Source organism: Cicer arietinum, chromosome 7 (assembly GCF_000331145.2).
Source record: "Cicer arietinum cultivar CDC Frontier isolate Library 1 chromosome 7, Cicar.CDCFrontier_v2.0, whole genome shotgun sequence".
NCBI classification, from domain to species: Eukaryota; Viridiplantae; Streptophyta; class Magnoliopsida; order Fabales; family Fabaceae; genus Cicer; species Cicer arietinum.
Window position 1 is genome coordinate 54,005,756 of NC_021166.2, and position 10,614 is coordinate 54,016,369.

Below are 10,614 nucleotides of genomic sequence, written 5' to 3' on the forward strand. Positions count from 1 at the left end.
TGAACTGAGTTCACGTACGTTTACGTAAACTGAATTCTAGTAAATATACGTGAGCTCGGTTCACGTAAACGTATGTGAAATTGAGTTCACGTAAATTGTTAATCTTCAATGATTTCGCAATCTTAATTCACGTACACGTACGTGAATTAAGATCACGTACATACTAAGATGTTGAATTTTCAAACTCCATTGATTACACAATCTTAAATCACATACGTAAATTATGAGATTTTTACTTTTTTTTAATGTACGTGAATTTAGGTCACGTAGCAATACAACCTACGTGAACTGAGTTTACGTACAGTCCCCAGATTTAGAAAGAAAAAAAATCGAATTCAAAAACAAACCAACAAACATACATTTTTATGTCACTTTAACCACAATGTGATGAAGAAACTGATGGTGTAGGTTATGAGTGAGTTATATGAGTTTTAAATGATTATGAGGTAGGGTTGGGGATGTATGGTGATTTTTTGATATGTGAGTCATGAGATGTGATGAATGTTGATGAAGATGAGTTATGAGTTAGTAAAATTATAAATAAATAAAAAATATTCTAAATATGAAAGGGCATTTTAGGCATTTTGGTTTTTTTACAAATTTGAGGGATGTGGGTAATAATGTGAGGGGTGTGGGTAGTAACATTGTAATTTTTATTTAATTTTCTCATTTCTCTCATTTTCATTCCATCTTGTTTTTCCTCTTCTTATTATGTCAAAACACTTCCACAAACATTTCCAGTCATTTTCAACATCATCATACTCATTCCATCATTATCTAATTCATCTAGTTGGATTGTCAATCAGATCTTTGTTTTGTCAACATTTTGATACAAGTTAGGGTTTCGAATATTAAGCTTTTACCAATCAATTCTATCGCTATAAGTTCACTTATTTCATTCTCCTAATGTTGTTCTTATGTTTCTAAATCTATTGCTTTCATTTCTTCATTATCTGTTATTAGTTTATGATTTTAGTTAATAGTTAGGTTTTTAAACGGCATGTGAGTCCTATAAGGGTTTTTCTATCGATTTCTATTGGATAATCACTTTTTTGAGATGCAAAGTAATTTAATTAAATGTGTCAATAATTATATCTTTTTATAATTGTAAGGTTTTGTATTGTTGTACTACTTTTTTCTATTTTTTTACACATAAATATACATGAAAAGGTGATTATTTTTTCGAAGTCTAAAACCCTAGCTTTATTAGTTTGACTCTTGGGTCTGCTCTGATCCCATAAAGGAGAAAGAATGAGTTGCTGGATAAAATGAGAAATTCACTATCAACTCACTATTCCGAAAACAAGAGAAAATGATCACCAGTTTAATAAAAAAAACAATACATGTTAATTATTTGGTGTCTATAGAAAAATGTTGTATGACGTAATATAAATATGAAAGTAAAACTCGAACCATTTGATGTAATCTAAATTACACTTACATAGATCATACACCCCGTTATTTTTTTTCAAGGGATCGATCTAAACTTAACCAAACAACATATTATTTTAATATTAAAATTAAATGATTGTTTGCCTCAAAATAAGTATAAAGTAAACATAACCTTATCTCGAGTATCTAATAACATCCTAGCTTTTAAAGAATTGTTAAACATACTTCATATGTTTAACATTGTAAAAAAGAAAATGCTATGATCAATTTCTATTCAATAATATAATTTCATTATATCCCTAAAAATGAAATGTTGATATGTTGGCCTAGTCTCCTGCAAGATAAAAGCCTTCAGAATTTGGGGATCTGACAAAGATGGAAGAAATAGCACCACTATGTTTGAGAAGAAACACAATAAAAGAAATCCATGCTCCAGCACCAAGGAACACTAAAAATCCAAACAACAATCCCTTCACTTCAGAGAGGAAGAAATCTAATAACATATACCCATAAAGCATTATTACAAGCACCACCAATGTCCATGCCACCCTCTGCATCACAAAATTGATAAAACTTTAAGATACTTTCAAAACAATTTTTATCATTTAGAACTTAAGTTTACTCTAAAATAATATAATACCTCAACTATAGGCCCAATTCTGAAACTCCCCATGACCTGTTCTTTAGACACCAAAGTAAGAAGAGGAATAAGTGCAAAAGGAATTTGAATAGCTTGAAGCACATTAAGCCATTCATTTAAAGTATCCAATGAACCTTCGGAAGTATTAAAAACAATTGCAACTATCATAGTTGGAACAATAGCACAACTTCTAGTTATCAATGCCCTCAACCATTTTTTAATATTTAATTTTAAAAAACCTTCGGTTATAAATTGTCCAGCATATGTACCCGTAATAGTGCTACTTTGACCAGCTGCTAATAAACCAATACCCCAAATATAAAGTATTGGAAAAAATCCACCACCATATTTATCCTCAAGATATTGTCCTGCATTTACTAATCCTATGTCTTTGGCTTGTTCTGTACCATAGAATACTCTAGCAAAAACGGTTATAACAAAAAGATTTATTATTAAGGTTATTAGAAGTGCAATTGAGGATTCAATTGAGTAGTAATTTAGAGCCTCTTGAACTTGGCCTTTGTTTCTGATGTCTATGTCTCTTGATTGTACTAATGCTGAATGGAGAAACACATTGTGTGGAGTTATAACACATCCTACTATTTCTACTGCTTGACGAAGTGTTTTTGAGCTTACTCTTGGGATCAAAAGACCTGCATCCAACCATTCATTATTTTTTATCATACAATTCAAATCAATTTGCTCAAACAACATCATCAGATAAATTTATACCCATAAGAAGTTCTTCTTCACTTGGCTTCGTATCAAAGAACATCCATGCAAAAGAAAACCCCATTGTTCCTATGAAAATTGCAAAAACACCTTCCAACTTCCTCACTCCATAATTTTCCAAAAATAGAAAGAAGAAACTGTTCAACAAGAAACAAAAAAAATGATCAAACTTAAAAAAATTATTTTTTTTGTGAATTTCACTTGAAATGTATTTAAGGAAGAAACAAACATGTTTAGCATACCAATCAAAGGCTGTGATTACAACACCAGCCCAAATGGGAAGAACCCCATGGCTAAGAATCTTAAGAGCAATAGCACTACCAATAACCTCTTGTATATCAGCAGCAATCAAAGCCAATTCAGCTAAAAACCACAAAACTAGCCTAGCCCAATTGGAATACTCCTCCCTACAAAGCTCTGCCAAGTGGCGCCCCGTCGCGACACCAAGCCTCGCCGATAAAAGTTGTATGAGGAGTCCCATGATGGTAGACCACATTAAAAGCCAAAGTAATGAATACCCTGCAATTGCACCAGCTTGCAAGTCCCCTTCCAAGTTTCCTGGATCTAAAAACGCCACGCTCATTAGAAGCCCTGGTCCTGTGAAGAGCCAGAGCTTCTTCCACGAAAAAGGTGGCACCACTGTTGATCCAGTGGTATCACTATTCGACTCCAAGTCGAAAATATGGACCTTGTCCTTCGCCGCGTATACATAGTCCTCTCTATTTCCATCATCTAATATTGTTGATAGAGAGGACAACGGCGTAGACAATGGTATTGTCTCACATTCTTCGCATTGTAGCAATCGATTTTCTTCTCCTTCTTCTACTTGGACGAATTTTTGTTTTTGTTGTTGTTGATGTAATTGAGTGTCCATGTTTCATGTGATTTCGAAAACCATTGGTGGTGGTAATGTTAATGTTGTTTTGGCTGATTCTTTAGTTTTGATATATTTTCTTTACATGAGAGAAGATTATGGAGAAAATTTAGAGAAATTATTATGGCTGCGCAAGGGAATGGTATCAAGAATCGAGGGGTGTAGCTGATCTAGGGAATGAAACATGTAAACCTCATGTTGTATTTGTGGTTTTTCACATATACTATATTTATATACAAATAATGCTATATTTTGGATAAGGTAAATTCAGCCAATTTTGGTATAAGGGGATTTAGATTAACTATAGTCACAGTATTGAAAATCAATCTCCATCGCTCCGATAGTTTGGGTGGAATCAATACGGGATTCTTTGTACAAATTTACCATATGTGATGTGTGTCAAATATGGGGGCCCCAACTTTATGTGCAAACTATTATTTTATTTTATTCTTGTGATTAGGTGTGCAAATTAAATTTTCGGAACTATATTTGTCAACCTTGTTTATCTACATACTAAAATAATATATTATATTATATTATATTATATTATATTATATTATATTATATTATATTATATTATATTATATTATATTATATTATATTATATTATATTATATTATATTATATTATATTATATTATATTATATTATATTATATTATATTATATTATATTATATTATATTATATTATATTATATTATATTATATTATATTATATTATATTATATTATATTATATTATATTATATTATATTATATTATATTATATTATATTATATTATATTATATTATATTATATTATATTATATTATATTATATTATATTATATTATATTATATTATATTATATTATATTATATTATATTATATTATATTATATTATATTATATTATATAATTCTTATAATTTTATATATTCCGCCTCCTTTGATTGTTTTTTGTATTGTTTTTTTAATCCCATTACATATAAAAGGAGTCATAAAGTAATTTGCTTATTTGAGAATTTTGAATGACGAGAAGATCATGAATTCAAATTTTTAATAAAATTAACAACTAATTATTAATTTTGACTATTTGAATTCAATTCTTTCTTTTAATAAAATTAACAATTAATTACTAATTTCAACTGTTTAAAAAAAAATTCCTTACATACAAGGAAGCTATGTTCTAATTTCGTAGTATAATCACTTTCTGTTGATAGCGTGTGAAGATTTAAGGCAGCATGCATATCATTCAGGTAGTCACTTTTTGCACTAATTTGAGAGTGTAGTCACTTATTGTTGATTGGTCCTTTCAGTTTTCTCCATCAACCACAATATGGTTAGCTCGTGTAAATACAGAATACTTTTCAGTTTTCATATTAGCCTTATCTTTTTAATTTACAATTTCTGCCATTTCTATCATAATGGCATATTATAGTTCTTCCTAATTCTTTCAAAGTTCTGGTAACATAATCAACATAACCAGTTTCTGTATTCCGAACCCTGTCTTACTACATTGCTTGATGCCAAAATTTCAACTCACAATGCAGTACAGTAAGCAGTAACACAATTTTCATATCAGTAATCAACATAGCCTTATCATTATTATTATTACTACATTTAAATTACACGTGTCACTTGTTAACAGAGTTTAGTGACCATTTGCCACAACAAAATCTCAATACAGTCATTCAATTACAAAACCAGAACAGCAAAACACATGAGATAGGAAAAGCAACTTTGGTTCTTATGCCATGCAATTCCAAAATCGAAGTGTTTGATTTCAAGTGTTTCACCTTGGAAATTCAAATGATATAATCAGACCACTCGGACATGAAGGAAGTATGGTCCATGGACTCCCCAGGCACATCCTCATGCTTGGATGGCTTCTCCTTACCACCAACCAACCTTGCCGGGTTCCCAACAGCAGTGGTCTGTGGCGGCACATCAATCAAAACAACAGACCCAGCACCTATCTTAGCACCTTCCCCAATCTTAACATTGCCCAGAATGGTGGCACCAGCACCAATAAGAACCCCATCCCCAATCTTGGGATGGCGATCCCCACCAACCTTTCCGGTCCCACCCAGTGTGACATGATGCAGGATCGACACATTATTTCCAATCACCGCAGTCTCACCCACCACCACCCCTGTGGCATGGTCGAACAGAACCCCTTTCCCAATTCTTGCTGCCGGATGAATATCCACCGCAAATACATCAGCAACACGAGAATGTAGCGCCAACGCTAATGGCCGCCGAGCCTGCCGCCACAACAGATGTGCCACACGCTGAGCCTGCAACAAACACACACACAATCACATACAATTCTAGGAAGGAGAGAAAAGGCTATGGAATTCAAGAATTAGGGGTTAATCAAAAAACAGAAAACCACAAAATTGAAGAATTAGAGTTTAAAAAAACAGAAAATCCTTAACTTTAAGAATCCGGGTTTGGTAAAAAATGAAAAGCAGCAAACTTCAACTTAGTCCCTAAACTATTGTTCTTTCTATTTTTGGACTAACTGTAAAAATATAATAATTAGGAGTCTTCTCAACTCATCGAGTTAGGCCCTGTTTGGAGAAATATTATAATCATCCGCTTATATGTATATAAGCTATTTCCGTAACAAAAGATACAATAAATCAAACTATTTTCATATAAGCTACCAGAAGCTGTTTCCACAAGCTATTATGAAGAACAGGTGAAAATGAGCTGAAAATAGCATATGGACTTTTCATAAACTATTTTCATAAGCCCTCCCAAACAATCTTACAAAAGTTATGCCATCAGATAAGCTCAAATAAGTCCAAACAAACAGGCTCTTAGATTCACATGGAATATACACCTTTTATTTGTTAATCAATTATTAATAGTACTCAATTTACACTCTAAAGTGAGTTACTAATTTAGAGTAGCCCCAAAACCCTAAAATTGAAGAATTAGGGTTTAATTGAGAATAAAAACCCCTAAATTCAAAGAATGAAATGAACCTGGCAAGCGAGGAATCCCTTGTAATTGAGAAGACAGTGAGAGTAAGAGATACAAGCAGGATCACGTTCACGAGCGGCACGAAGGTCAGCAACAGCAGCAGAACTCAAGGAAGGATCGGTAGCAAAAGCATTGAGAAAAAGATCATAAAGCAAAGTCGAAAGAAGTGTAGAGGAACAAAGCTTGTTACCGAGGTGAAACGAAAGTGAACGTTCAAGCGACGAGTGAGAGAGAATCGTTGAGTAAAGGTAACTCGCTAGAGCCGGTTCGGATTCAGCGTCGCGGCGTGCTTCCGCTTTGATTTGAGACCAAAGCCATCCTTCGTCTTCGAAATTGCAGTTTACGGCGGAGTTCGCCGTCGCTTTTGGTGGTGATGTGTAGCGGAGTTCGCCGGTCGGCATTGATCGGCGATTGGCGGTGGTGTGTGGTGGTGGCGTTAGTTTGAGCGTGTGGTTTGGAAAAATTGAACGGTGTGGTGAAATAGTTAGTGTGATAGTGATGCGGTTATGTGATGTTACTTTGGATTTTGCATGTAAAGAACATGTAATTTGCAACATTTGTTTTTATGCAGTGTGGAATATATTGGAATTTGTGTATTATTATATGCTTTTTTTGTGGAAAAATTATGTGTGGAGTTGGAGTATAGAAATGGCAAAAGACTAAAGAGGATTGCGTTAAGAATTTTGGATGTGAATATGTGATGTTAAGACTACTAGTACTTTTCATGTATTGCAATCTATGGATTGGCTATCAACAAACGATATTTGCTTCCCTCGTGCTCTCACTGGCTGAAGTTATGGTAAAGTTAAGAAGTGAGTCCCATACTATTACCACTATATTTTATATTTTGTGAGTCTTATATGAATTTAATGGGATATGTTTAGATTTAATCAATCAAAAGTTGGTTGAAAAAAAAAAGTATGTTGGTTATTATAATTTTTGCATCTAAGGTGATTTATAGGTGGACTACTTTCATAAGTGGTCTATTAAGAATTGTTGTTTAAAATTATCAAAAAATTTAACGATAATCGATGGTATTTCTTAGAAATAATTCGATAAGAGGGTGGTCTGATTTATGTCAACTCAATACAATATACATATTTATTTTCGGATATTTTTATCAAATTAGTATTATTTAAATCATTATATCAATCTTAAAAATAAAAATAGTTATTAATATCTACTTTTAAGATACTACAACATATATAGTCGTTGGAATTTTAAATATTTTTAAGTATAGCTAACGTGCATAATAAAATTTATTTGTTTCTAATTCAATTTTTTGTGGACAGGGTAAACATGATTAACCATAAAAGTAAAAAATACAAATTCAAAAGTGATATTATACTTTATTAATGTGTTTGATAGTGATATTATACTTTATTAATGTGTTTGATATCGAGAGAGGTTGTTTGGTAAATATATTTGTTTTACTCATATTTATAGTTGTTCTTAGATGCTACTTTTGGGGTTCGATTCGCTGTGAAAGGAAATTGAGAAGAGGTAGCATATTATATTTGAATATTTGATATAGTTTGCTATTTGAAAATGAAAGAAGAATTAGAGAAATGTCATAATTTTTCAGTTGGACAAAAATATCTTCATTCATATCCACCTCTTGCCTAAGATCTAGAGATAAAATTGAAAAGGGCAAAATTGGTTGCTTCCAACACGTTTCTTCTCAACTGTGAACAGAAAGAATTTTTGGTGGGCTTCACACATTTTTAATTCTCTGTCACATATTTTAATATTTCTTCTCAAACAAAGACATCCTTAAGTAACATTTGAACTTATAAATAATTAATAATTTATTGTTTTTGCTTTCACTTCTATTCTTACTATTTTATTTTATTCCTTTTTTACCATCTCTTAAATTAAAAATAATAAATGTATAAAATATCTTGTGATTAAATATTTATATTTAAAATTATGATGTATCATTTTGTTTATATTATTTTGCTTCAATTAACAAAAATAATAATCAAATTAATATTCAAATTTAATATGATAAACAATTTGGAATAAATTAATTACACCAAAGTAAAACGTGTTATCATTACGCGGATTAATGATGTTTTACTGGTTATTAGTACTTAAAAATAAATATTCTATTAAAAGATACTATTAGGTATATCATATCTACAAAATTTTATATTGATCTGAAATTATTTAAATATATAAATAAGATATAATCTTATTAATGTTATTTAATAAAAGTACACGGGACTTTAATTTTGATTCTTGAGCCTTAACAAATATCAATGATATCTCAAATGATTTTAGATTATTATAATACTTTGATATTTGAAAATTATTATATTATAACTCCTATCCAGAATATAGGAAACAAAAATCCTATGTTTGACAGTCCAAAATATTTACAGATTTTAATTAATTCTACCTCATTTGATAATATTATTTCTAAAATGTTCTTCAATTAATTTAATTTTTTCAAAGTAACCCTTTTGAATAATGCAAATGAATAAAACAAGGCAATAGGAAGGTGAAATTCACAACCATTTAAAAAAGAAATTAAATATATTTTTGGTCATTCAAAATTTGCATACTGCATTACAGGAGTTACTACTACCCTGAATGTGCTTTAAATAAAAAGAATTGCAAAACAGTTCCCCTTATTCTGAACCAGAATCAGAATCTGGGTCTCCATCCACAATATCAGGAAAAGGATCATCAACATCATCCAATAACTTTCCATAATTTATCTTAAATGCAAATTCTGGAACCATATTAGAGTCTGATGTTTGCACTGAACTTTTGCTAAGGGAAGCTAATTCAAAGCCTTTATCGCCTAAACTTCCTTGGTCTGATTCCACATGATTGGCTTCATTATGAGGTATGGTGTCGTCTGAAACAATCCTCTCCGACTCTATATCTGTAGCTGCATCACCGTGGGTGTCAATGACGACTGGATTGCTTGTGGTGCAAGCGACGGGTTCTTGATATTGCGTGATGGATTCTCCAGGATGATCTGATTTGAATACAGTATCATTATTGACGGTTCTCATCTCAACATCTGTATATGTGGCAATCTCGGGTACTATCTCGCTGCTCTCTTGGATGTCCGTGCTAGAAGGTAGGGGTGTTACCATTTCAGAAGACTTGTTGGTGTCTTTTGTACTTTCAGTCCATAACACACCCAAGTCATCATCATCGTTTATCAAATAGTCAGTGATTTCATCACGGACAGGAGGTTTTGCTTCAGGCAAACCAAACGGGTTGTTGCGGCTAAAATATTCATCTCGGAAACTGACCTTAGCTTCTTCATAAGTATTGTTGTTTGGACGGACATAATCAACCAGTGGATATGTCTTGGGATGTATAAGCACTTCCAAGGTTAACATAGCATGCGCACAGAACTCGGCAAGCTTTGTTCCAGTTTGTTGCTTTCCTGCAATGACATAAATTTCATTTTGTGCAAGCGCAACTAGGGAGAAAATCAAATACAATTTCACAAAATTGTAGGTATGAGCATGAGAAAGGTTTAAATGTTATTTTTTATTTGATATCTATTCAATAATAAAACTGAAAATGGCTGAAAAGTGGAAACTTATACTGAGAGAATCTATTCAATTTATTTTATTCAAAACACTCATGCTCAAATATTGTTAAAATATCTTATAGAGCTATTGAGTAAGAAATTATTATTGAATAAAAACCTTTCAGACATAAAAATAGATGAAAATTGGTATATTAATCATATTGATATAGAATATAAACAAGTACCTCTACGGAAAAGTTCAAGGCCCTGGGATAAATAAGGGGTCTGTGGTGCAGTAACTGAAAGAAAAGACGCCAAAAGAGCACGAAATGCAGCAAGCTGCAAATCTGTGGCAGTTGCAGCAGGATCCTTGTTCTGAAACACATTTATTTCTTCACTAGATGAACCTTCTCTGAAAGAATCCATTGCAATGACTATTAAAAGACTATCGACTTGGGGTCTCCACTGTTCCGATCTTAAAGCGCCAGCCTGTAAAAAAATAGTAGGGA

General features: G+C 32.0%; 3 protein-coding genes across 3 annotated transcripts in view; all 3 read right to left on the reverse strand.

Moving 5' to 3' along the window:
- Positions 1–1,362: 1,362 nt before the first annotated feature.
- LOC101488246 (metal transporter Nramp3.1-like) lies at positions 1,363–3,780 on the reverse strand. The gene is made up of 4 exons (XM_004510675.4): positions 3,007–3,780; positions 2,765–2,901; positions 2,033–2,685; positions 1,363–1,943 (listed from the first exon to the last, which is right to left on the reverse strand). The coding sequence occupies exons 1-4, from the start codon at positions 3,636–3,638 to the stop codon at positions 1,719–1,721; spliced, it is 1,647 nt and encodes a 548-aa protein (XP_004510732.1). The 5' UTR covers positions 3,639–3,780; the 3' UTR covers positions 1,363–1,718.
- Positions 3,781–5,193: 1,413 nt separating this feature from the next.
- On the reverse strand, positions 5,194–7,301 carry LOC101488575 (serine acetyltransferase 5). Its single transcript, XM_004510676.4, has 2 exons — positions 6,609–7,301; positions 5,194–5,912 (listed from the first exon to the last, which is right to left on the reverse strand). The coding sequence occupies exons 1-2, from the start codon at positions 7,161–7,163 to the stop codon at positions 5,421–5,423; spliced, it is 1,047 nt and encodes a 348-aa protein (XP_004510733.1). The 5' UTR covers positions 7,164–7,301; the 3' UTR covers positions 5,194–5,420.
- Positions 7,302–9,104: 1,803 nt separating this feature from the next.
- Positions 9,105–10,614, reverse strand: part of LOC101488919 (uncharacterized) — an 8,039-nt gene continuing 6,529 nt past the window's right edge. The window contains exons 12-13 of the mRNA XM_004510677.4: positions 10,351–10,594; positions 9,105–10,015 (exon numbers count right to left, since the gene is read on the reverse strand). Coding sequence (XP_004510734.1) covers positions 9,240–10,015; positions 10,351–10,594 — 1,020 coding nt within the window. The 3' untranslated portion in view covers positions 9,105–9,239. The remainder of the gene's footprint in view (positions 10,016–10,350; positions 10,595–10,614) is intronic.

What these genes read in the sequence shown, in the direction of transcription:
- LOC101488246 (XM_004510675.4), bottom strand. Translation starts at nt 3,638, where the DNA reads ATGGACACTCAATTACATCAACAACAACAAAAACAAAAATTCGTCCAA. An exon ending in GTAATCACAGCCTTTGATTG is followed by an intron (nt 2,902 to 3,006) that starts GTATGCTAAACA and finishes CTTGTTGAACAG; the next exon opens with TTTCTTCTTTCTATTTTTGG. An exon ending in TGAAGAAGAACTTCTTATGG is followed by an intron (nt 2,686 to 2,764) that starts GTATAAATTTAT and finishes GGTTGGATGCAG; the next exon opens with GTCTTTTGATCCCAAGAGTA.
- LOC101488575 (XM_004510676.4), bottom strand. Translation starts at nt 7,163, where the DNA reads ATGTTGCAAATTACATGTTCTTTACATGCAAAATCCAAAGTAACATCA. An exon ending in AGGGATTCCTCGCTTGCCAG is followed by an intron (nt 5,913 to 6,608) that starts GTTCATTTCATT and finishes TGTTTGTTGCAG; the next exon opens with GCTCAGCGTGTGGCACATCT.